The sequence below is a fragment of the Stegodyphus dumicola genome, chromosome 7 (genome assembly GCF_044657685.1).
Source record: "Stegodyphus dumicola isolate Sdum_Otavi_A_Nest chromosome 7, ASM4465768v1".
In the NCBI taxonomy this organism is placed as follows: domain Eukaryota; kingdom Metazoa; phylum Arthropoda; class Arachnida; order Araneae; family Eresidae; genus Stegodyphus; species Stegodyphus dumicola.
In genome coordinates this window covers 143,811,555-143,839,139 of record NC_140774.1, presented here as the reverse complement: position 1 = coordinate 143,839,139, position 27,585 = coordinate 143,811,555, and the positions used below count along the sequence as shown (strand labels likewise).

At 33.6% G+C, this 27,585-nt stretch overlaps 2 protein-coding genes across 4 annotated transcripts in view; both read right to left on the bottom strand.

The window, feature by feature from the left end:
* Window positions 1–2,067: 2,067 nt before the first annotated feature.
* Window positions 2,068–22,936, bottom strand: LOC118179471 (beta-soluble NSF attachment protein-like). The gene is made up of 4 exons (XM_035348644.2): window positions 22,783–22,936; window positions 13,454–13,767; window positions 5,433–5,612; window positions 2,068–3,779 (listed from the first exon to the last, which is right to left on the bottom strand). The coding sequence occupies exons 2-4, from the start codon at window positions 13,727–13,729 to the stop codon at window positions 3,357–3,359; spliced, it is 879 nt and encodes a 292-aa protein (XP_035204535.1). The 5' UTR covers window positions 13,730–13,767; window positions 22,783–22,936; the 3' UTR covers window positions 2,068–3,356.
* Window positions 22,937–23,068: 132 nt separating this feature from the next.
* The window catches only part of LOC118179478 (proclotting enzyme-like), an 84,794-nt gene continuing 80,277 nt past the window's right edge, over window positions 23,069–27,585 (bottom strand). For all 3 annotated transcript variants that reach the window (XM_035348653.2, XM_035348664.2, XM_035348661.2), the window contains exon 8: window positions 23,069–24,190. In XM_035348653.2, the coding sequence (XP_035204544.1) occupies window positions 24,029–24,190 (162 nt within the window). In that variant the 3' untranslated portion in view covers window positions 23,069–24,028. The remainder of the gene's footprint in view (window positions 24,191–27,585) is intronic.

Genomic DNA, 27,585 nt, shown 5'->3' with positions numbered 1-27,585 from the left:
CGGCCACGCTGTTGCTGTTAGTCTAAGTTTACTGTTCTACGACATTTCTACTACGTGCCTGCTGGTATACGCCGGTGATCTTTAAATAAGGGCCAACTCCGTTAGTTGATTCTGTGCAGCTTCGACTAGTTAATTTTATTTAGCATTAGATTAGTTTTATATTTTCTATTTTATGCTAAAGCCCAAGTGGGGGGTTACTGTGCGCCTAAGAGGCGCCATCTGTTCGTTTATTTTGAGGAATAAAGGGTAATTTAACCCTTCTTTGGACTTATCACTAAGAAGAACTCAGCGAATAGTCACTACCTAATTCTTCAGTATTCCAGCTTACAAGGAATTCTAATTCAGCTAGGATATTACGAAGTCATGGAAATACACTGCTCTCTTCTTTAAGAAGCAGTGTTACTTTCTTTTCTTTAAGAAGTCTGTTTAGCAAATATTCCTCACGAATAACTTTCTGCCAAACAAAGAAAATACTAACATGGTCTTTACTCATTCTTTCTGAAAGTTAAGATAACATGATCTGGACAATTTTTTCCTTACTTTTGCAAATAGTTGCCGGTTGGCATCAGTGGAATTTTTTTTTTTTTTTTTTCAGTATCTGAACCTAAAATAACAGATGTCAGCTGCAAAATTATAAACCTATAAACCAACAACAACAAACAAAAAAAAAAAAAAAAAAAAAAAAAATTAAACTCCTTTTCGAAAGGGTTCAATATTTTAAATAAAAAGCGTTTATTCCTGTAATTATTGTCACTGATTATTATTTTTCGTATAATTGACCGTAAATGTTTTCTTCATTATGTATAATTGGCTATGTTTTTTTTTAACTTTTTTTTTTTTTTTTACATTTAATCAACATAACCAAATGTTTTCCCCTTTTCCACAGTTTTGAATAAAAAGGAATAAAAAGGGGAAACCAAATGTTTTCCCCTTTTTATTCAAAACTTTATTCAAACTAGTGAAAGCAATCAACATTACTTATGATTGTTAAATGAATCGCATAAATATTATGATTAACTATATAAGTTTATTAAAGCAACTCAATGAATCGACAGCACTAAAAATGATACATTTTCCAAAACACAAAGAGCAAATTCCCATTATTTCAGATAGTTTGTGCATTAAAAAATAATTTGAAGTGATTAAAACACACACGGAAGTAACAGTTTCCCGAGCATTAAAATTTGGGAAACTGCTAAATAATAAACGTTTTATATTATTTTAATACTGGGCAAATATCCTAAGGCAAAGTACTCCTAAGCAACCTTTCGTAAAAATGTCATAAAGCGAATAAAAAATGCATTCATTTACACACACACAACAAAAAAAAAAAAAAAAAAAAAAAAAAAAAAAAAAAAAAAAAAAAACTTCGGCGTATAAGAATATATATTTCTCCCGCCTTCTTAGCATACCTTCGTGGTGTAGTGGTCAGCACGCTCGACGCGTATTCGAGAGGTCTGTGGTTCGAGACCCGGAGAGGGCATTGCTCATTTTTCATCTCTTCTGCTTCGAAATAACATAATGACTCTACAAGTCAAAACGATAACATAAAGAAAACTTAATAAATTCAGGAGTGGTAAGACAAAAATGCTACATAATGTAAAGTAACGCTACGTGTGCTTTATAGTTTTATTTAATCAGAAAATGGGCTAGGTTGAATTGTTTGAATGCAGTGTTGGAGGGGGGGTATAGAAGAGGAGAATACAGGAAAGATAAGATTCTATTATAAACGTTTGAATTCATCAGGAAGTAAACTGCTAATTTTTTACTTCTGTCTGACTCGATATTTAAAGCGAGCTGTGCATCTATTATGGCTGATGAGGAAGACCTTAAAATATTGTTGAGGATGCTCAATAAATTAGCCTCATGTAATTTTTTTTATCATTCTTAGTAGTCACTCAAAACGTTTTTCCTACCTGTCTTTAAGCTTAAGACCGTTTCAAAACTGAATGTTGAATGCTATACTTATTTTCCACATCCTGTTTGTAGAAGCCAAAATATTTTTCCCATTTTCTTCAGCCAAACGAAACACTTGCTAGTGTGGTCTTTATTAAAAACGAAATGATATAAAGACATTTTTTTTATTAATCAGGGATTATGCATTTATTTTAAGTTCCGAAGACTGTCCTAATTTGCTATGACATTTTAAAGGACAGACGCTTAGTAAAATAAATACTAAATTGAAAGCACAACTATGTTATTACATATATCAAAACAAAACCATATTAAGTTAATGAAAATTCGTTAATAAATTTAATATCTTAACTATCAAAATATCTATAGTTAACTCAGTTATTCCAGTGTCAATACAATGCAGTTACTTGCTATAGCCGTCTTCATTGCGTCACTGTCAGTTGCTTATAAAGAATTAATAACAGTTTAAAAAAGGAGGATCTTCCTTGAAAAAGAAAGCGTTACATTGAGGCTCGCTGATGAATAAAAACTTGTAAAGGCACTGGAATAACTGATCATGCATTTTTATGTTTTCATGTTATAATTCAACATTCATCACAGTTTTCATTAGAATCTGCAACTCATTACCTTCAAAATCTCATTAATCAGTCCATATTTTTGAACGTTAATTAACAATTTTTGTTTTGAATATTTACAACCAAACTTCAACACTTTACATAATACATTAAATACCATTCATCTTTAACGTTGTGAAATTCAATGTACAGTGTCAATCCTTAGTTTATAATCGCTCGATCCAGTTTCGTAAGAAGATCTTCATTGACTATTATACAGGGTTCACTTTTAAGTCTACTGACGACAGTAATAATAGAAACAGGAATAACATTTGCTTATAAATAGATTTTTGTTTACATAGAGATTACATAAAATTATTCATATGTATTTATAAATAAATGCATAGCAGCATTTTAAGTGCACTTTTTTAGCTTGTGCTGAGGAAATTTATTGATTATATGTTCATTCTTTTTCCATCCGTTTTACTTTTATTTTAGAGCCTTTTCATCTTGTGCCTTGTGCTGTGCACCTGTTGCTTTTGCCTACTTGCGGCACGAAATAAGTCTTTATTTCTTGCATTTCATAGTACAAGATATAAGCACTTGTGCCAGAAATTAATTATCAATACTTCCATTTCATTTTTATTGATGAAACATTTATTGATGACCTTACTTGTCATCATATGAAGAATTATGGAATCAAGACTTTCAGAGATAAAACTCTTCAACTTGCCCAAGCTTTTTTTTCGGTCAAGAAAAAAGAATAGTTATATTAAACATCAATAAATAAGTTCTAGAAGGCAAAGGGTCCTAAAATGTCATCCTTCTTCAGTATGGTTAATACGATCTAACTACAGCTAAAATATTTCAGCACAGTCGAGAGACTTACTACCTCAAGTCGGGTCCAAGATTCTTCCTGACTTTTTTAAGTAGATTGTTTTCCCAATCTGTGAGTCTTTTTATAGACTCGTAGGATCTAATAGCTTCATTGAAGGCATCAACGTCTTCATTTTTTGCAGCTTCCGCCATGCGTATCAACCATGTGAATTCACGGCTTTCCCCAAACGCTGGACTTGCCTCTTGCCACTCCATCACCTTTTGTATGAGACCATCCCCATCTTGAGGATTCCGAGTTAATCGGCAGAGGCCTGCCTTTGAAAAATTTTCACATGCCGTATATTTCAGTAATTTGTTGGAAAAAGATTCATTGCCAAGTTTCTCGAAGATTTCCTCGGCTCGCTGTAAATCACCAAGAGTAGCGCTATGAGTTGCCACATTTAGAAGACATTTGGTTGTAGAAGATACCATTTCCTGTTAAAAAAATAAAAAGAGGACTTAGCATATACTGCAAAACGATAATTAATTATTATATCTTTAAGTTTGTTTAATAAAGTTTAGATTTACATCTTAATTTTACACTGAACCAAGGAAAGAAATTTAATAAAAAATTATCGTCTTTCCCTGTGCGGGCTCTTGTGGTGTAGCTAGTAATTCTCGCTAGCAATCAGAAGATTCTGAACCCTGGTGAGCTCACTGCTGATTTTTCATTCCTGCGAAAGTCAAATTAAAATTTAAATTAAAATTGGTGGTCGATAATTCATCCCCACCTGGATTCCGCCGATTGGGTGTCGATTCTCTCTTCCAAGTCGCCATTAAATGGAAACGAGTATAAGGAATCATCGCCTCCCTCCCTCATGCTGCCATGATGTAAATGGTAATACGTCCGGCTAGTAGTCGAAAAATTCATGGTTCGAATTTCGGAGAAGACACTGCTGTTTTACAAGTGTCCTGCTTCGAAAATCAAATAGTTCTAAAACATCTTCGAAATTAACTTTGTACGCTAGAGAAGAAACTCTCGATTTCTTTGTTGCACTAAATTTAATAGTAACTGAGAGTAATACTTCGAATGATAAAAGCTAGCGAAAGTATATAATTGCATTTAAAATAGTAAAAAATAAAGGCTCCCTTAATCTGGGGTAGATCTTGAATAAAACTTTATAGATTTCGATGGCAATAGCAAAAAATTTGTTTTTACAAAAATGGGGGTACGGGAGCTACCATTTTATATTGAAAAAAAGTACTGAGCTAAGGTAAAACGAGCGCAACGTCATCTGTGGGAAAACATAGTAGCAAACGCAAGAAATAAAGTTATTGTTAAGTTATAAAAAGTATCTGGAAGGATTGGATTAATTTAACGCTTTAAATGTTGCTTTCCGAATGCTTGCAAAGTTCCACAGAAATAGAGAAAAGAATCATTGATTATGTTTAATTTACTTAATAGTTAAATTTTTAGTTTCGTTACATTAATAAAATAGGAACACATCTAGCCTCTGCTTGAATACCTGCCAGTGCAGGTTATCCTGTACCTCAAAAACCTTAAAAGCTGAGCTAACAGCAACTTTAACGTATGCCGAATGCCAAAGAATGCATAATAATTTCTTTGGTGTGAAAAGAAAGTTCAGTTACCATTTTAGGCGAGAAAAGAATGTTTATTTTCTGTATTTTAAGTGAGTTTAGTTTTTATCATTTCCTAAGTTGTTGAAAAAAATTATTCTAGAATTTTATTATTAGTTCTATGTAGAAAGAGATTTTTAAGGAATCTCAAAACTAGATGAAAGAAAGCAGTTCTGGGAGTTAGCGTTTCACTGAGTTGTTTCTTCTCATCTCATTACTAGTACAATTCTTTCCGCTTTTCTCTCCAGTCTCGCTAACTGCTCTTGATTCATTCCTCGTTACCGATGCTTTTCATCAAGGTTATTGTTAGTGAGCGGTGAATCATAAAAAAAGCACTAATTCAGTTCATTCAGGGAAAAACTCTGATCCCATCTCATTAAAGAGCAGTTTGGCCTCTCTCTACAATCCAAATATTTTTAGTCCTGTGAAACAGGTGCTTTATAGCTTAGACAGCGAATATTTTTTACCATATTCATATCAGAAAAAAGAACTTTCCTTAGCAGTACTTACCTCACCAGTGAATAAATCTGCAGCTGTTTGATATTCTTCAAGAGCTTTCTCAAGATTCCCTTGTTCCTCGTGCAGTTCAGCCAAAGTCATATGCTGCTTACCAGCTGTCTTACCTCTTCCGACATCACTATAGACCTCACTTGCTTTGATAAGACACTGCTCACAATCCTTTGGGTTAACCTACCAGGGAAAATCAAGTGGCAATAGAATTTTGTTAAAAGGACCCCATAACTGCAAACTGCTTAGAAGCGATCAGTAAATTTAAAATAGCTATAACTCTTAGTGAATAGTATTCGAAATTTCAAACTTCTGGAATTTCTTTATTATTTCGACTGAATAGGTGAATTTAAAATGCAAAAGGAATTTAGTTTTACATTTATACGGGAGGTCGCAAAACGAAGACTGAGATGGAAATGATGTCAAAGGTTATTTTCAGCTTAACATGAGCCGGAAATAAAACCTCCAAAACTGTTTTGGGAAACGACTCATTTGGGAAATCACAAGCAAGACATGCATATACGCGCTGCCATTTGGCATTATTCCACCCTGAATTATGATTTCAAAATTATTAATTTAATTTTCTTATTATGCTTTCTTTCTAAGAAAAAGACATATTTTTTACAAAAAATACATTAAGAAAAATTGGTATAAACTCTCATGACTGGCCAAAATTACCTTAGAAAAAATAAATAAATACAGAATTAAAGGAATTCCTCCCATATGCCTTTACGGTGTAGTGGTTAGCACATCAACTTTAGCATCGGGTAGCACAGTGACTGTAACGTCTAGAACTCGTTTTCCGAAAGGTACTATTGATATTCCAATATACCTGAGAATATTAAGGGGGCTGTATACCTTAGAAACAGAGATATTGATAAAAAAACTCCTTTTTTTCTTATCCTCGATGAAAGTCTTATTTTTTATGTTTCCAAAACTGTTTGAATTTTGTTCCTACGTTCATTTAAACCAGAGTTATGATACTTTGACACCTTGTCATTGAAAAACATACCGGAAGTGCACAAGACGTAGATATTTAAAAGTCCAAAGTGGGAGTGTCAGAGTTGTTTACTTTTGTTTTTGGGGTTTAAAATTTTATTTAATTGCTATTTAAAGACTAAAAAGTATTTTTATGATTGCAACGAAACAAGTTCTAGCATACTTTCAAGGTGTGTGTCATGAATCAATTAGTGTATCAGAACATTAATATGAGAATTCTTACGATAATCCAGAAGTTTAATATTGGAAATTTAACATACCTGAATCTGAATTAATATAAAATTAAGGGTAAAGCGAAAAATTTCTTTAGCCAAAGTACAAGATATATGCCTTTAGGAAAGCCTTTCATTAAATGTATTTCTGATGAAATGTTCATAGAACTTGATATTCTCTAAAATATCATAATTTACTTTTAAATTAAAAGAGCGAAAAGAAATTAAAAGATAATAAAAAAGAACAGGAATAAAAAACCCTTACCAGAAAAAAGTGTAAATATTTTCATACTTTGCGAAATGCAAAAATAAATGTCATACATTTTAAAAATAAAAAAGTGTTTTAAAACAATAACAGAAGGAGAAAAAAAAAGTAGACATAAAATAACTATTCCTGAAAAGTTATGAGAACAAAAATTTAATAAAGTGTGCGAATTTCTTATGACAGGAACACAAATTTAATAAAATGGGCGAATTTCCTATGACAGAAAGACAAATTTGACAACTTTTGTTTGTATACAAATAAAAGTTTTGAAACCAATTTCGTAGAAACATATTCCATTGCTCCTTAAGCATGCTAAGATTCTAAGATTACAATAGCGAAAAGGTTGAGAGCATCCTGAGACAACTTGATCCTGATTAAAGGACTTTAAGGTCCAGAAACCAGGCTATTCTTTCGCTACCTTCACTTAACCAATACGCAATGATAGGTATGGCTCGATCAAATCGTGCATTATCATTCTTTAATAGGAATATATTGTTAGGAAATACCCGGGTGCGATAAGATAGCTTTCCCACAAAATTGGTTTAGGGTTGCCAGAAAATGGCAAGGGAAGGCAAGGTTGCCAGATTGAATGCGAAATCGCCCATTTGGTTACAAAATTGGAGATATGTCATAGACGGATTACAACATTCCAGAAGGAATTCTTACTGGTTTGGTCCAGAATGTTCTCGAAGGCAGACCAAAAACTATATTATTCTGCCTGTGCGCGGAGTAGCAGTCTTGTGTCGAGGTGTCTCGTCAGTGTGTCGCGGGTTGGTGCATCGAGAGTGTACATCGTTGAGGCTATCCAGTGCATCGCTAGTTGTAGCGTGGAGCGTCTCGAGAGTACGTTGAGTTCTGAGAACGACCGAACCGAGTCGGGAGCAGTACTCTAATGTTTTACCGTGAGGCTGTCTTCACCGTTATACGCCAATAGCTGGAAGGCTGTATTGCTGATTGTTTCAGCGTGTTTGTCGTAGTTTTTCGACGACTGTAAATGTGTTTTTGGAGCTATCCTGAGTAATAATGGCTAATAAATTTTCAAGTGTTCATCAAGTGTTGTCGTTAATCATTCAAAATCCACGAACCCGTAAAAACGCAACAATACCATAAGCACTACAGTAAAGTTTCAAGTATCCATCTCAGGTGTGCTCAGCATATCTGAGCATTTAAGGAATCCTCAGAAAGGTGGCTTAATGCCTATTGAGCCCATTCCCGAAATAGCCTGAACGTTTGTGTTCTCATCTGAACATTAGAGGAGAAGAGTCAATAATTTTATTCCCGAATTAGCCCAATCGGGAAAAATTTCCTCATTTCATTTATGGAAATGTCTGTATTTTTATACTCTCTATTATAAATAAGAGAAGGTGATGTCAGTTCTTTCAACGAGGCAACACTTTTTCATTATGGTTTACCTTGTTAGGGTATGGTTATAGAAGAAAACCATATTGCATAAATATTTTGATTTTAGTTTTATTTTGTCTTATTTTATTGGAAGCTTTTATTCTCCTTTAAATATTTATAAGACATGCCATAAGGGAAGCTTGTTATCGTCTCTTAAAATATTAGCCATTAATAGCAATTTATTATAATTTCGAGCTGTGAAATAGCTTTGCTTAATGTCATTTTTTTTTGCTAGTTTACAATGCTGAGTTTTCAGAAATTTGCCATATTAAAACATAGAAATCCACAATAAGTTCGCTGTGAAAGACCTCTTTCAAAATGACTTTAAATACGTCATTATGAAAGAGTGCACTTCTCGGTGTACACGCACTTCTCGGTATACATTACTTTAGAAAAGTCTGATTATTATCAGAATAATTCTACTCTCTTTACATTTATTCGAGAGGTCGCAAAACGAAGACTGAGATAGAAATGATGTCAAAGATTATTTTCAGCTCGGACTGAGCCGGAAATAAAACCGCCAAAACTGTTTTGGGAAACGACTCATTTGGGAAATGACAAGCAAGACATGCATATACGCGCTGCCATTTGGCATTATTCCACCCTGAATTATGATTTCAAAATTATTAATTAAATTTTCTTATTATGCTTTCTTTCTAAGAAAAAGACATATTTTTTACAAAAATACATTAAGAAAAATTGGTATAAACTCTCATGACTGGCAAAAATTACCTTAGAAAAAATAAATAAATACAGAATTAAAGGAATTCCTCACATTTTACGGTGTAGTGGTTAGCACATCAACTTTAGCATCGGGTAGCACAGTGACTGTAACGTCTAGAACTCGTTTTCCGAAAGGTACTATTGATATTCCAATATACCTGAGAATATTAAGGGGGCTGTATACCTTAGAAACAGAGATATTGATAAAAAAAACTCCTTTTTTTCTTATCCTCGATGAAAGTCTTATTTTTTATGTTTCCAAAACTGTTTGAAGTTTGTTCCTACGTTCATTTAAACCAGAGTTATGATACTTTATTTGACACCTTGTCATCGAAAAACATACCGGAAGTGCACAAGACGTAGATATTTAAAAGTCCAAAATGGGAGTGTCAGAATTGTTTACTTTTGTTTTTGGGGTTTAAAACTTTATTTAAATGCTATTTAAAGACTAAAAAGTATTTTTATGATTGCAACGAAAGAAGTTCTAGCATACTTTCAAGCTGTATGTCATGAATTCACTAACGCATTTTCGCTCGTGTTGTTTACATTGCTGATAAGCGTTTTTTTATTACTGAGTAATATTCAGTAATTTTTATAGGTATAGATAGATATTGGTGTAGATTAGGTATAGATATGGTAAATTAGTTATAGATATTGGTTACTACACCGCGAACGAGTATGAAAGTTTTGAATTTAACCGTTATCGACAATGCAAACGACATTCCCTAATTTGACTTTAAAAAGCAGAGAAAAATTTTAAAAGCTGCAAGAAAGAAAAAAAAAATATAAATTCTGAAAAACAAGAAGGCATTAGATATAAATCAAGGTAATTTTAAGTTTATAAACTGATTAAAAGTAGGTAATCGAGTGTTTTAATTCTTTAAATGCGTTTATCTCATTTTTCATTTTTCGTGTTTTAATGCTAACAAGAAACACAATATCTTTAAAAATTATGATTGAAATCTTATGCAATTTGGTATAAATCTTTAGAACACTTCATGTAAGGATATATACTATTTATTAATTGATAAATGCATTTTTTATAAAGTTCTTATGTGTTAAACATGAATTTTAATGAAAAAATATGCTTTTTCTTTGTTATATTACACATTCTAGCTTAAAAAAAATATTTAATAACTTCCTAGCTTTAAAATAATAGTCTACCTCCTAAAGAATATCATTATGATGAGTTCGCATTTTACAAAATATGAAACTATATTATACTTTTTTTAACACAGTGTTTCAAAATTTATTGTAAATACTGCTTTTTTTTTTTTTTTTGTTGTTGTTGTTTTCTTACTTTATTCTCCAAAAATACAAAATTAATGGTCATTAAATAACTCAGCTTCTTCATTTTTTTCATCATTAATTACTTTAAACCAAAAATTAAATGCACAAACTTAAAATTAAAAAAAAAGTGGTCGAAGGTATACAGCCCTTAATGTAGATTTTCTTGGACATTTTTGTCTCTGACACTTTAATTTAGGCACTTTCCATTAGTCTAGCATTTCGAAGTACTTCGAATACTGATGTTTATACTGTAAAAGAGTTTTTCATATGACGCTTTCATATGCGTAGTATTAAATTTATTAAATTAAAGTGTTTTCTCTCTCTTTTCTGTAAGCCTTCGTGCTGTAAGGGTAACACACTCGGTACGTTTTCGTGAAGTCCAGGTTTGAGTTCCGGCCAGGGTATTGCTCATCTTTTATATCTGCTGCTTCAAAAAATAATCCTAATGACTCTAAAGTGGCGCCCGAACTAAAAGGTGGTGGATGATGATTCTTCACCACCAGGATTTGGCGAATGGGGCCCTTTATCCCCAGTCGCCCTTTAAAAGGGGGAGTATATAAGATATTTTCTCCCTCATTTCTGCATTCCTTCGTGGTGTAATGGTAGCACACTCGGCACGTATTCAAGAGGTCCAGGTTCGAGTTCCGGCCAAGGATAGGGGGCCCTTGAGGGAAAGGATGTCTTCATAGAGGACTTTTTAAGGTAAGTTTGTACATATTTCGTGCATTACATTATTTATAGGGGGAACAAACAACTTCAACTTCCATGCAACAAAAGACTTCCATGCAGCCAGCTGTTTCGCGGGATTTGAAAACGGGTTTACCCACTAGTGTTCAGCCATCTTACCTTTCTGCCGATTGTGGGTCGTTTCCTAAAGAGCTGTAATCTTCGGAAATGCGTTGATGACCCTAAATTTTGAGTATTGATTCTTTTTGACACTTTGTTTCATGTTTTTTTCTAACAAATCTGACGCTTTTAATCTTGATATCAATATTTCAGTCTCCTTTTGGTAAATTGATGTGTGAGGACCTGTTTATTTTCACTAACAGCTATTTTATTTCGTAAGCCTTTCCTGAATTCTCTTATTTCCCCTCGTATTTTCTCGCCAAGATGTAACTGAAGTAGAGTGAACGAGAGTATTTAAATTGCTGGAGCGAAGAGGTCAGACAGAACGTGATTTCGCTATTATAAGCGCTATTGTGTTAGTTTTCACCAGTTGTTAAACTGAATAGCGGCTACGTATTCTTGCCGTCGAGTTAGTATTGTTACGAAATGTACAGGCGCGGTAAGGCTGCTTCCACGCAAAGCAGGTTTAGGGTTACCATAAAACGACGAGGGAAGGCAGGGTTGCCACATTTGGCGAAAAATCGCCCATTTGGCGGTATTTGGCGACAAAATTGGCAATATGCCATGGGCGGATGGAGAACCTTCTGGAACGAATTCTTAGCGGTTTAGCCCAGAATGTTCTCGAACATCAGTCAAAAGCTATATAAACCCTGCTGGTACGCTTAGAGTTAGTATCGAGTTGGTGTCTCGTCTATCGAGCTGATAGTCAGTCATTGAGTGTGTGTGCCTCGTCTAGCGAGCTGATAGTCAGTCATTGAGCGAGTGTCTCGACGTCTAGCGTCGAGTTTTGTCTTAGACTGTGTATCGTCGCGTGCATTGCGAGTTGTAGCGTGGAGAGTACGTGGAGTTCCGAGAACGACCAAGCAGAGTCGAGAGCTGTACTCTGGTGCTTTGCAGTGAAGCTGTCTCGACCGTTATAGACTGATAGTTGGAAGGACTATCAGTCTATAACGGTCTGACGGTCAGATTATAGACTATAACGGTCAGATTATAGAATGATAGTGTGAAGACTGACAGCGTGTTTATAGTAGTTTTTCTACGACTGTAAAACAGTGATTTTGGAGCTGTCCTGATTAATATCGGCCAATAAAGTGTGTTTCGATATTCCATCAAGTGCTCTTCGTTATTCACTCCAAATCCACACGAACCCCGTACGAACGTGAAGGAAGAAAATAACGTAACAACTGGTGTCAGAAGAAAAATTCAACAATATTCTGCCGGTGTCGGTTTGAGTCAGCCTGTTAGTTTAAATTGAATTGTGTAGTCTAGCACTACTCTTTACCTTTAAGTTTAGTGTTACGTATCTTTCAGGCTCTCATCGCAAGTGGCCGATGTTTTGTGCCAACTGTTAAATGTTTTGTGTTCAATAAAAAAAGGGTCCTTTACACCCTTTATTGTGTTAATCTTCAAGCCTATGCGAGAAGTCACAAGGATCACAGATAGATCTAGTCACATTTTATGATAGCTGAGCATACTAGATTATACAAATGTCGTAAACAAAATAGATGAAGCCATGATGACTGGAGAAAGTGTATGGTGCGGTTGAGTAAGGTAGCCAACCTGAACTCTGGGACAGAACAATAGCTTGAATAGAAAATTCTGTTTCAGAAGTTGACCAGAGTTCAACTCTATCTTTGATTTCCTACTTAGTCCATTAAATAAATTCTAGCTTCGCAATCGAAATCAGCACCACGAAATACACAAGACCACTAAAAATATTCCCTAGCAGAATTATGATACTATTGCCGTTCAATTTCTGTTTAATATATTATTAATCCTAAACTGCTCAATTTATTGCTATGTTAATAAAAGTATACTATGAGTACAAGAAGAATAATTGAAAATTTTATGAGTATCAATTGTCAGTTTGTCTGAACATGAAAGAAATATGTAATGGCTGGCATGTAAAGGGTTAGGATCTCTAGATGAATTCGTGAAAAATAATGAATTGTTAGGCGGAAAATGCAATAAAAAAGCAATAAATAAAAAATAAAACAATAAAACAAACTTTTTACAAAGAAAAAAGGATTTTGAATTATATTAATTTAAATATTACATTCAATTTTTTAAGAAAGGGTCAATGATTAATCCTCAGTAATATGTACTTTCAATCAACAAGGATTTGCCATAGAAAGTGAGTAGATGTTTGCTTTACAAAAATTCGTCTTAAATATCATTTTTGGGGTATTCTCCGAATTCTCAAAAACGAGTATTCGAAATGTGATAGGGATCTACAATAAATTAAACTAAAAAGTGCGTTTGATTGAAAAAAACCTGCAGTTCGTTACCTTTTTATAGCACTTCGCAGCTTCAACATAATTCATGCCAGCTTCGTTCTTCCTTTCATTTTCTAACTGCAAAGCCGCAGCTTCTGCGAAGGCGTTACCAGCTTTTTGCCAATCCTTTGCCATCTTGAATGCATTCGCTGCTTTCACATATAAATCACAAGCTTCTTCCACATGTGCTCGTCCACCTCTTCCACAACAAGCACCTCCTGAAACGTTAAGCTTCTTCTCTGCCTCCATCATTAAATCCTCACCTTTTGAGCGTTGCTGATCCGCCATGAGTTTTTAAGCAGTTTCTTCTGCAGTTTAAGAGGGAGCTGTAAGCGTGGATAAAAACTTGTATTATAAGTAATGACACTGCAAATCAAAAGAAATAATTATTTCGAACTTTAGTCATTTGATATTTCTTTCTTTCTTTTCCTTTTTTCGATTTTTATTAAAAATGCCAATTAACCTCATTCTTACGAAAATAAAATTTCTTTTAAATTTGTATATGTGTAATAATTTAGATTCAGAAGACGTCGTAATTGTTGTTGTAGTAACACCCGACTCAGGCACAATTGTGGCAGACTGAGCTCTTTAACATTTTTGATAGACACGCAGCTAAACCAGCCTTTACTTACATAGTTACATTCCTATCTTTTACATTGGTAATCTTATAGAAAAGGGGAAGAGAAAAAAATTGTGTGACGTGAAGGCACTAGTTCGTCCACATTGATCATGATCATTGTTTACGCTTATAGGGTGTTTATGTTGCACAGCTTTTTTACATTCGCTATACTATTTATATTTGGAATTAAATTGATAAAGATATCCAAATTTGCTCCGGAAAGCTTCGCTCATAAAATTTTTACTTCTTGTAGTTGTAATGAAAAGGGTTCCTTTTTTTATTCTTGTAGACCGTCTATTCACGAAGTTCATACAAACTGTCAATACATAAAAATTCTACCGCAATATTTGAGAACACTGGAAAATTTCAAAATATTTAACTATACTTTGTTTCGAAGCTGAGGATGGCAACGATTTAAAAAACAATTTTGAAATGGTATCCAAATTTTAAGAATTTCATTTTTGGAAACAGGTATGATGTTATTTTGATATTTTTAAAATTGTGAATACTTTAACTTCAATTTACACGATAAACAGGATGTTTTAAGTCTTATTATTATGATTGAATTTTATGACTCGCGTTTATTGAGCTGTTTTGACATTAGTTTTAAGATGTTATAAGGTGAATGAGCTTTAAGGCATAAGTTGCCTACTTAGATATTGTTTATTTTACATGTTATATCCAGGGTTAGCATAAGCATCTCGGTTAATATGATTCAAAAAGGCGGAAAGAAAAAGTAGTGGCGAAGACAAATTGAAGGCGAAGAGAAAAAAAATGTGTATGGAATGGATATACCCAATTAATCCATTTTTTATATTTGCAAGTAATGTTTTCGAAAATGAGAGAATCAAAAACACTCTGAGTATTCAAAAAATTCTAGTTCTCTCTGAACTCTCGACTGAGTAGTCAAAAAATAATAAGAGGGAAAACTGAGTAGTCAAAAAATTCTAGTTCCCTCTGAGCTCTCGACGAGTAAATATCAACACTAAGCAGCCAAAAACTTTAGTTTTCTCTGTGCGCTCGACGAAAATTAAACGCGCTCGAGGATATTAGCACATCAAAAAAGTTATGAGAGACAGATCATTGGGGACTGTAAACAAGGGTTGAACGTTGGACAGGAAATAGGTATGTTGGTAAGTCATTTCAATTTAAACCTCATTCGATTTCTTACAGATACTAGTATCTGAGGAAAGAAGTGTAGCAGTGGACAGTCAGCTGACAAGACAGACAAGCGGAAAGAGGAATGAGACGTGTCCATGCTGAAAACTCGGTTCAGAATAATTTAGTTTTGCTTCAGTTTTATCCGTAATGGAAGCTAAAATTTTCGATTCCCAAAATTTAAAATTATTATTTACTGAGGTTTGTAGGAATGTCTGCGTCGTTGGCATCATTTAAAAATGATTCGAGGAGGATTAATATTAATTCAATGACTTAGTTTAGAGAGATTTATTACAGGCGGGAAAGAAAGCGAAAATAACCAATTAAAAGCGGGAGCTAAGGAACTATTGCAAATTAAAGTTAATATTTTGCCTTACATATTTTTATAATCTTACGCAGGAACGCATATATATGTGTGTAAATTTCCCGTATATATATATGAAATTTAAATGGGTAGAGTATTTTTTGATTAAAATGAAAAGCAAATTTTTAATAAAAACAAAGATGTCGTCATTAACGGCATTTTCACTTAGTGGTATCTTTTTTCAAACAGATCTGCTGAGCAGAAAAACACCCTTTACAGCATTAGAGACTTAAAAAGGGGCAAAGCAGAACACGTTTCCTAATAACGAAATTTCCATAGGACTCAAATTAAAGTTCCGAAGTTTTCAAAAGTTCGCAAATAAAAAAAACTTTTTAAACGGGAACATCTTTTTTTCAAAATTATGTTGATTTAGAAAACGGGCAACAACATGATGGCTATTAACAACGTAATGTTATAAATTTATAGCTTTACTAAATGTTTATAATTAAATCCATTAATTTATTTCCTGAATTAAATTTAAATAATTCATGCTAAATCATCCTTTTAAAACTTAATTCTTCTGATTTAAATTTTTAATAAATTGTTTTAGAATTAAATTCATGAAGATATGCCATATTCTTTTACAATTCCTGCATTTTTGGAGACTTTTTTGACATGTTTTCCTTGGAATCTTTCATTAATTAAAAATTCACGTTCATTAATTAAAAACCACAAAAATTCTTAAATTACTTTCGCAAAATAATTGTTCTCTATCTCAAAAATCAATGATACCATTTTAAAAGAGATAGGAAAGATATATGAGATGTTTTCTTCTCCCTATTCAAAGCGATCTTCATTTCCATGTTGCATACTGAAAAGAAAGAGGAAAGAAAACGGACCAAAGTGTCACGCCCTTTCTTCTCTCCTTAAATGGTAAGTTCGTTTAGGGATTTTTAAAATCATTATGTGATAGCAAGTGGTGTGTGGTGAGGCGTTGACAACACTAGAAAAATCCATCAATGTTCTAAATCACAAGTAATTGTTAGCTGAAATCACTCAGGAGTTCCAAAGCGTATCAGGCAATAGTGCTTAGAGTTTAAAACATGGGATTCCATAGACGTGTAGCCGCTCGCAAGCCGAACATCACTCGCCAGAAGGCTAAGCGTCGGTTGCAATGGTACAAAACTCTAATAATTTAACTGTGAATATTATGGACTGTAGGTTTGGCAGATGCCCGGCGAGCGCTTCTGAAGTGATTGCTTTGTGTGCCGACTGCACAGTTTGATAGTGGCAGCATGATGGTGTGGGGGTGTTTTTCATGATTTGACCTGGGTCGTTTAGTTTCTGTGGTTGCAAAAAGGAACCTGACATGTATGCGAACATTCTGGAGCTGCTCTCCCAACTCTGTGGCAATATTTCGGGGAAGGCCGATTTCTCTTTCAGGAGGATAACTGCTCCATTCACACATCGAGGCTTGCGCAACCATGATTTGACGAGATGAGTGTTAAAAAACTGGACTGGCCCTCACAAATCACCGATCTAAATCTCATAGAATACCTTTGGGACGAATTAGAAAGCAGATTACTTAGCCAGCCAAATCAACCATCCTCACTGCCAGCACTCACTTCAGCTTTCGCCTGGAAGTCAATTCCTATGCCCACCTATCAAAAACTGGTGGAAAGTCTCTTAGATGAGTGCAGGCTGTCTTGAATGCAAAAGGGTGACTAGCAACGTACTAATATAAGACTCAGAACTCTCCGATTCCGTATCACTGAGTGTCCGGATACTTTTAGCCAGATAATATATATATATAAAGAATGATTTACATGTTTTAATCTAATGACGATTTTTTAATGGGAAGTTTTATATCGTATTAAACTGCAAGGCATTTGATTACTGAACCTGCATTTCTGTAAGATATCGCAACACTCCGTATTGGTATAATTTTCCTATTGTATAGCCACACCTACCTTCAGGTCCTTTCCCTTGTATAGTCACCCAACTTTGTCCATGAGTTAACTTTTTATATGAAAATTGTATTTTGTACAAAGTACTTTTATTCCGATGTATCTTTTGATTGTTCTTATTGATTAATGGAATGTAGTTAAAAATAATTCAACCTTGATATGATTATTTTAATGAAACACACTGGCATGTAACATTCACTTTCAGACTTGAAGCTGAAAACAAGATGCTTCTTTCTACAGGTTAGAAACATAATGGCCTAGACAGGGAAAAAGGTAACTCGAGAAACAAACTGAAAATAGCATAATAATAATGAAGAATACAAAATTCCATACTCTACTGCGTATTCCTACACCACATGAGGCCACTGATAGATTCTAATGTAACGTTTTTCATTCGTCTGTCATAAGTTTGTTACATTAAAATAATAATTTCAAGGTTATTTTCCTCCGTCAGACTTGCCTTGTAACCAGAACAACGACGTCTGCAGCTGATGATCGGCCTAATGTTTTCCCTCCAATTCATTTCCGTTTAGCGTGTTTAGCATCACGAAAAGTTAACAAATGAAGCCTGACTTAAATTACAGTCTCAAATGAGTTGGAGGTGATAGTGATGACGACACACTTTACGATCGTAAGTGGGGAGGGGGGCAATGGCTTTGAAGTGCTGTTTTAAGATAACACAATATAATATCGTTTTCCATTACAGTTGCTAGTGGGAGTGAATGTACCGCAAGAAATCTGCTAAGAATGATATAAGAGGATTTAAATTAGGGGAAAAAACCAGCCAATCCTTTTGAATAAACTCTTAGCTTTCCAAGAACAGCAGTCGGTAGAGATGGGCGATTTGCTCCGGAACTGATTCAAAGATCCGAATCACTTTGTTGAGCAATTAAACTTTAATTCCAAAGAACGGAGTGGTAGCTCCTTTGAAGTTCACGGAGAGCTCTTATTGGCAGTTCCAAGAATAAGGATGTGCTATTCATTCACAAAGTGATTTACTTTACTGAGAAAGTGAACTCTTGATTTTGTAAAAAGAGTGGGTCTCTTTTAGAATTCACCCACCGAGAGCCCATGCTAGAATCATGCCAGGAAAGTTTGATTCTCATTTTAGGGAAGAAAAGATTGTTTGTTATGCCATGTCAAATGTGAACTTAATTTTTAATATTTCCCATCTTTTCGAAAATTTGTGTATTCCAAACTTTCGTTATTCCATACATTATTCTAGACTATCGTTAGTTCTATGTTGAAAGGAAGTTTTGGAGAATCTCAAAATAATGGTTGAAAGAAATCAGTTCTGAGAATTAGCATTCGATTGAGTGGAGTCTTCCTAACCCACAGCTAACCGTTTCCGATTCCACCGTTCTTTCGATTCTTGCCGCTTTTGGCTCCATCCTCACTTGCTGTTCTTGATTCACTACTCGTCCCCATGCTTTTCATCAAGGCTATTGTTAGTGAGCGGTGAGCCGTACAAGGAACTAACTCAGTTCAGTTAGCGAACGGTTCTGATCCGATCCCATAGAAAAAAGGTTCTGCCCATCTTCGGTCGGTACAGTAATCGCATTACCTTTCGTAAAGCAAAATTTTGAGCCAATAGCGCTTTTGAACAAACATGCCTGAAACAAGATAATATTATTACAATAGCGTAAACCGGTTACGGTATTGGCTTCTAGTACCAAGTTATATATATTCATCCAGCAGAAGTCATCCTGAGATAAAAACATCTCAAAGTCTCGAAGTTTATGATCAGGGAGTGATGTCGAGCCTCATTCTCTCGCCACATTAGGTAATGTCCAAATTTTCATCAATAAAATATAGCTTGATCAATTTCTTACTTTCCAGTGTTTATGATTTTTGAGCCATTATATACAGTTAGGCAATTAACAAGGTTAAAGAGAAAAAGCATGGCAAGTGCAATGCAAAAAATCCAATTTTATGCGAATCTTTAGCTTACAGTCGCTTTTACAGTGTGATGATCTACCTAGATTTAGCGATTATCGCTAGATTTTACTATTAATGTATGACAATAACCAGTTTTTCAAACAGTTGCATTTGATATTGTGAAAAAAAGCCCATTCCCACGGTATCATGCCGTGAGAAATATCAAATTCTTCGTCCACAAATTTCACATTTAATTCTCGTTTATTAGACCTTGAGTGAAGTTATCTTATTACTTTCTGGTTTCCATTTTGTTATCTGTAGAGTGAAATAAGGCAAATATTATAATGACTATGCTTTTCAGTTGGAAATTGGAAAGCTCCAAGATGTAAGGTACAGTTTACCGGGAAGCAAATGCAGCAAAAGTCCGATAATCTAGGGCTGTCGAACTAAAATGGCCTAATGCCGAATTTTTTTCCCTGCTACTGAATGGATTAAAGAAGGAAAAAAATTGCATGTTATAAACTCGAAAACTCATTGCATGAGCCAAATTTATTGGTAAGTAAATTTATTCGCACTTTAATTATATTTTATCATAGCCCAAAGGGGTGCTAGCCCAGAAGGTCTATTAGTCTTGAAATGGCATTTTGCGTTGAATCACTAAAAGCGATGTTTCACTTTTTAAATTGTTGTCACCAAATATTATCGCCCTGTATTATATTTAAAGAATTAAATAATGAAGAATCTGCATGAACGTGTGTATGCTTCTCGCAATGGGAAAAAGCAACAGTATCGACAGCCATTAAATTCTGAATAACGTAGTCCCCCACCCGAATATGAGTAGTTGGAAGCCAGAATTTTGAATTTTTTATATTACCTATTTCATATCTTTTAAACTTTAACGGATTTTTGATTAACAAACTCACTGATTTCAAAGCGAGCAGTGGAAACAAACTGTACGGAATAAAATATTTTTATATCCAGCCCACGAGACTTGTCTATCAAAAATTATAAATGTATGATGTTTTTAAATAATTTCAGACCAAACGCTCTCGAAACGTGTCTGTATGTGTAAATGTATAAAACGCCCCTTTGGGCCTAATATAAAATCTGAAAGCGTTCAAATTTTATTTATTTTCCCCTGCAATTGAATGCATTAAGGAATAAAACTAAATTGCATATTATAAATTCGAAAACACATGAGTCAAATTTACCAGTAAGTAAATTTATTCATACTTTAATTATGTTTAGTCAGTTTCTGCATTCAAATCGTCATTATCGCCAGTAATGATCTATTTTCAAATAAAGCTGCTTTTATTTTCGCCCATTTTTTTTAAAAAGTCCATATATTATGAATATTTATTAATTATATAAATGAATATACATATATACGTAAATTAACATGCAATATATATATATAAATAATTTCATCACTTTAGATCAGTTTTAAATTTTTTCGTTATTAGGGGCGTTAACCCAGAAGGGCTGCTAGTCTCGCAACGACATTTTCCGTCGAATCACTACTAAAAGCGTTGAAGCATTTTCAAATTGTTGGTACCAAATATTATCGTCCTGTACTATATTAAAAAGATTTAAATAATGAAGAATCTGCATGAATGCGTGTATGTTTCTCTCACTGTGAAAAAACAACGGTACCTAGAGACATCGCATTTTGAATAACATAGATCTCAAACCGAATATGGGCACCCGGAAGCCCGAATTTTGAATTTGTTTTATTGTGTATTTCGTATTTTGTAAAACTTTAACGAATTGAATATTTACCGTTAATATCTGATTAAAAATCTCAACGATTTCAAATTCAGCAGTGGCAACATAGTACGGAATAAAATATTTTTATGTCCAGCCCACGAGAGTGTCTATCAAAAATTCTAAAGGTATGCTGTTTTTAAATATTTTTAGCTTAAAGGGGCTTTAGCCCAACTGCTCTCGAAACGTGTATGTATGTGTAAATATTGAAAACGCGCGTTTGGGTGGAATATAAAATCTAAAAACCTTTTAGTTTTTCTTGGGGGGTTATAATTTGTTTTATATGATTTTATTTAAACCGTTTTCTTGTTTGTTTGTATAGCTCAAATTTTGAAATTAATTTTAGATCTTTGTTTATCGAACTAGTTTTATGAAATTTTTCATTCGTACATATTTCACAGAGATATTTTTCACCCAAATTTCGAAAATTATTATTTTTATTTAATACTAATGCGATTTTTCAGAATATTCTCCGTAATTTGCTGAATTTTGAGAACATTACCAAAGTCAATCGGTGGACTTCTAACAATCGTATCTGCTAGCAATGACAAATTCTTAAATCAAAGGTTTTTAATAGAAATTTAAATGAAGTAAATTAAATCTTATACTGTAGACAGAATAAAAGATCTTGAAATGAAGAAGACATCCCGTATTTCATTTCTGTGCTGAGTAGATATAATAATTTTTTATATGATCATATACTGTGATTTTCTTTCTTTATTAGCGCAAAAGGCTTTAAAAGCGGAACACGATTTTGCGTTGATTCACTTTCGAACTTTGAAGTGCACATGTTCGGGGGAGGACTATGTATATTCAAATTTGGTGGCTGTGGGTGCCGTCGGTTTATCACAATGAGAGGAACAAGCATACTTGCATACAAACATATCTTTTATTACTTACAGTGAAAGATTAATTTTGATTAAAAATATGTCATGGTTAGCAGTTCCGTAATTTTAGTTTTAGTCGCTGTGACTAAGAATATTTTGTGACGGTTAAAAAACAGTTTTCCACTTTTTACTGCATTTGTTTTTTTACATATATATTACATGTATGTCTTATATAAGTTGTTGATGCAACTATCAAAATTATTTAAAAATCACTTCCAGATGTATGCTTTGTTCATTCTCCGTTAATATCTAATTTTTTATTAGGGATTCCTTCACTTCCCTTGTAACGCATATGGTTATAAAACAAGTTGAATTCTTCCATACCATGCTTATCGTGATAATGAGAAAACTCGATATATACAAAAGGCAATTATAATAATAAAATCGGGAGCATAACCGTGAACAGAAAATTCTCATACATAAATTTCATGCATATTAGTAACAGAGGTTTTATTTTGTAGATATAATTAGCGAGATAGTAAGGAACAGATTTTCTTTAAAAATCCATAATCAGTCCTTCTTTTATCAAAAATAACGCATCATATTTAATTTCTCGAGCGAAAATATAACATCCGTCCTTTACCAAAAATAACCGGTTTCCTGCTACGCCTTTCAAAAGTCTTATTTGAGATGATTTAATACAATGAATATCCAGCAATCAGTTGATTAATGTAAATGAATTCATTCTACAAAACTGAAAGTTTAAAGTGAATTTGCAGCTGAATTTAAATTATAAGCATAAAAAAATGAAGTATTTTACAAACCTCTCTTTTATCTGAACAGCGAACTGGTGCTTCGAAAATTTTTGATGAAATGATTTACCGTGGCAGTTTTTGTTTGGATGCAAGTGCCTCAGTTCGGTTAGCAGTGAAATAGGAACTACTATGCACCAAGCACTGCAGACGGTATTTTCGATCGATAAATGAAATGTGAAGATGTGTTGTTAGTAGAATGAAGATGGAAAATAACGTTTCATAGAACCGCCAGAAGGTGGCGCAGTGTACCTACTCTTCTGTTTTAATAAATTTTAATGAAATCAAACAAAACAGCTACATAAATAAAACTTTTATTGTCAGTTGCAACAAAATTATATCAATTTATGCATTTTCAATCCAATGAATTTATCTAAATGTAAGATAATTATTTTATTTTTATCTTTAACTGGTGTGGAAGAAGAAATACTCTCGTAGATGAATTGGGTATTTCCTATTGACCTAACAGTAAGTTTTCGCTTTTTAACATTTTTCGTAAGTCTAAAAAATAATTCTAATAACTTATCAATAATTTCACTTAAGAAAATCATTCTTAATTGTTCATTAAAAATAATAAAGGTTCTGATATGTGTATGAAACATTTTTGAATGAATTGAGCCATTTTAAAGCTTAAACCCATGACCTTCTCTTTAAACTTTAAACTTTAATTAACAGATATATATTTTTGACTGCTAATTGGTTTTCCATAGGAAAAATGGGTAACATAGATAAAATTAAGTTCCTTTCAGCTACAAGCAATAATAAATGTCAACTATCATTGAAAGATGGCATTTCAGTGTCTGAAAAGTAAGTACTAAAAACAAAATTAATGCCACCATAGAATACCTAACTGATGAGCTACGTTCAGCTTATTTAGCATTCGCTAATTCAAAGTCTGAGCAATAAACAATGTTTTGCATATTTATTTAAAAAAATTAAAAATACTGTCTTTTAACATTTCATGGTATATTCATGCATGCAGTGATATTCTAACGTCGAGGTAGCAAATATCCTTTAAAATATTTTGAGCAAACGTTCACATTGAAGAATGCCACTATAACGTGAATCTCACCAACGTATTTTTCAAACTAAAAAAGATAATAGTGGCATAAATTCATCATATATCATTTGCACTTTCAAGTCTTATCGGAAAAGGAAATACAGTCTTTCCTTCTATTTTCAGAAGTATTACCAAAAATAGTTTGTTGGTTTGATAAATGAATTAAATTAGTGTCTATGTACTTATTCCTTCAGAATATCAGTTAGAGAGATTTTGAGCAAGCCAGCTTAGAAACTCAGTGACTCTGGTATAAACTCCTGGGTAACCAGGCTGAGCACATAACTTCCCAAAAGACACAATACCGACGAGATAAAATCGGGATCCTTTTCCAACTGTTGTTAAAGGTCCACCGGAATCACCCTAAAATAGAAATTTATTTTCGAATGAGTGAAATCATATTCAAAATAACATTCAGTATAAAAGTTAAAGTCTTAAAAAGAAAGACAGATTTAATGAGTATTTATCTGGAGAAAACTGATATATATATATGTATACTATATATATATATATATATATATATATATATATATAGTATATATTAATATATATATATATATATATGTGTGTGTGTGTGTGTGTGTGTATGTGATATATACGAAAGTAGCAAGACAACATGAATTAGAGAGACCTTAGTGGTCAAGAATTTTGCGCATTGAGCTGCAACATTTTTAAAATTTTCTAAGTAAAGATATTTATATATTAAATTTATGATATTTATAAAATTGTGATAGTTTTAATTACTTCAAAAATATGCAGTTATTTTATATAAGCTTTTTTATTTCATGTTTTACTCTTTTGAAAAGAATGAGTATTTCTATTTTATCTAAAAATGCTTATTTTTCAGTACCATCTAAATGATCACTTCAGACAAAACGACCTCTCTAAGGCAGAGTTTCTTAAACTGTGGGTCGCCAAAAAATTTAGCAGTTATGATATTTCTTTAACTTATTATAATAATTTTACAATTACCAAATATTTTTACACAATGTATCTGAAAATAGATAAAGATAAGACAATACAGACAAAGAAAAAACGAAAACGTTTGACGCATTCGTTTTATAATATAAACGCTTATTTTACTTGCTTTACACGTGACGCTGTCATTTGGTCTGTTATTTATTTAAAATTTCACATTGTTCTGTCTTAAAATTAGAAATTAAAGTTAATGACCTAAGAATGTAACATTATGTTACAGTACAAGTGAAAAATTGACGGTTTCAATCACGCTTGTGTCGAATTTGTGCAATGCTTATGGGGTCCCACAAAATTCTCATAAATAATGAGGTTCAGGTATCGCAAAAAATGTCTCAGTGATAAAAAAAGGGTCCCGACTGAAAAAAGTTTAGGAAGCTCTGCTCTGAGGTATTAAACTCTTCGTAAATTTCAAAGCAAAATATGAATGAAGATCTTATCTTTTTTTAATAGAAATTAAACACAAACAAGTGAAATATGATTTCATGTCGCCAGCGTAGCACTACCTTACATCTACAGTAGATCCTTGCCCAGAGCCGGATTAAGACTTTTAGAGGCCCTAAGTGCTGAATATTTTGGTGCCCCCCATACGTTTACGTCAGTTATTTTTCTTCACCTCTTTTCTCTCTCTCTCTCTCGGTTCTGCGTTTAGCTACATCATGCATTCCATGGTAAAAACGACAATGATAAAAGTTTTGGTGCTCACATTCCTAAATACCTAAGGAAATTTTTTATGATACCACCTTTCCATGATGCTTTAAGCAAGTACTTACAATGTGGCAATTATTGAGCTATATGAAAAAAATTCAATTGATAACTTTTGAATCATTTGCAAAATTCAGTTAAAACTTTGCTGTTGAATGTAGGATATGTTGAGAGTGTGTTCGAGAATGCGCATTCATATTGTTGCTGTTCATTTTTCGCTGAAAATATCGAGTTTCTGAGTGAAAATTTATCGTCAAGGCCTAATATTCAAACAATAACAGCCCGATTACGACTCAAAAAGAATTTGCGATAGAGTACAAGCTGAAGACAAGCATTCCAAGTGTTATAAAAATCAAAAATCTGATTATAAAGTTGGAGAAAATTAGTAATGTTTGTGATAACAGTATTGGAAATCTTGCCATCTAGCAAGCTTGAAAACGCCTGAAAATATCGAGGAAACTTGAATTGCGTTTCAAAATTGACCAAGGATTTCGAACAGACGAGCTTCGCAACACGTCGTAATCAACAGAGAGACTTTGAAACAGATTGTTCAAGACCTTGCAGCTCTTTCCGTTCAAAATTCGAATTCATCAACTAATAAGCGCCATTTCCAGTAAACAACGTTTGTGTTTCGCCAACACTATTATCGATATGACTGAAAAACACGAATTTGATATGAATATAGTTTGATAGTTTGGTTTAGCACGAAGCACACTTTCATTTGGATAGGTACGTCAATAAGCAGAAGTGCCGCATTTGGTGGACTGAAAATTTCCATTTCAAGATCTAAATGTCTCACCATTCCAAACAGGTAACTGTTTCGTTTGCAGTGTTAAGTCGTGGAATAATCTATACGATATTCATTGCAGACACGGTGATATTCACTGTAGGCACAGTGTCAAAACTTTTGAAAATGATGTTATCCCTCTTAACCAAGGTGACCCAGATTTCGAAAAGATGTGATTCCTGCAGGACGGGGCACGAACGCATCGGACCAATAAAGTATTTGAAGTACAGCTAGAGCAATTTGGATAGCGCATTCTGGCTTTTGGGGTGCCCAAAGACCACTCGCTTGGCCGCTATATTCTCCTGATCTCGACGTTTGTGGGGCAATATCAAAGACAAAGTTTACTCAAATAACCCCCAAAATATCGCTGAGATCAAAACAGTCATTTAGGAGGGCATCAAAAGCATTAATTCCTCGAAACTTCCGCGAGTTTTGCAGAATTTCGGTCTTTGAAATAGACATTAACGGTAAGCATATAGAATATGTCATAAACTGAATCCAAAAACCTGTAGTTGGTTTTCAAATCTGAATAATGTTTTTGAACTGAATAGTTTTTGAAAATTTGATATTTTGTTTCATATAGCTCAATAATTGCTACCCTGTATATTGCTTAATACTTAATCCATCCCCGCCTCTGCCGAACCTGACAGATCGTGATTTCGCATGCAAGCATACTTGTTATCCTAAGTTTCCATTTAATTCGCCCAATACTAGAGTTTCATTCATGTGTGATTCAATGTTCGTTCATCAACACTGAATTCTTGCTAGCATCAGTTCCGGCCAGAAATTACGGCAATTTTAAATTGCAAAAGCAACTGGCAGCGAAAAATTTTCCATTCATGGAGAAGTCAAAGAATTAATCAAGAAGTAACGAACGAAGAATTGAATGATCTTATAACACCAGCCGAAGTGAAAGCAGCAATGCTGCATGAGGCTTATTTAATTTAAAGAGCAAGTTATTTTATGTTTGCAGTTTTTACTGTCGCTTCTCTTTTTCCGTTTTCTGCCAGAATGCAAATTAATTCGCGTGTATTTAAGTGAGGGTTCGAAATTAATAAGGCAGAACGTGTTCTGCTTCTTAAAGGCCACGTAATAAGGTATTTCTTCTACCTTCTTAGCACGAATTCGTGGTGTAATGGTCAGCACACTCGGCGCGTATTCGAGAAGTCCGAGAATCGAGTATCGGGGAGGGTATTGTTCATTTTTCGTGTCTCCTGCTTAGAAATAAGCTAATGTCTCTACTAGGTTTGATATCCTAAGATAAGAGTTCCTGTCTTCGAAATCCATTATT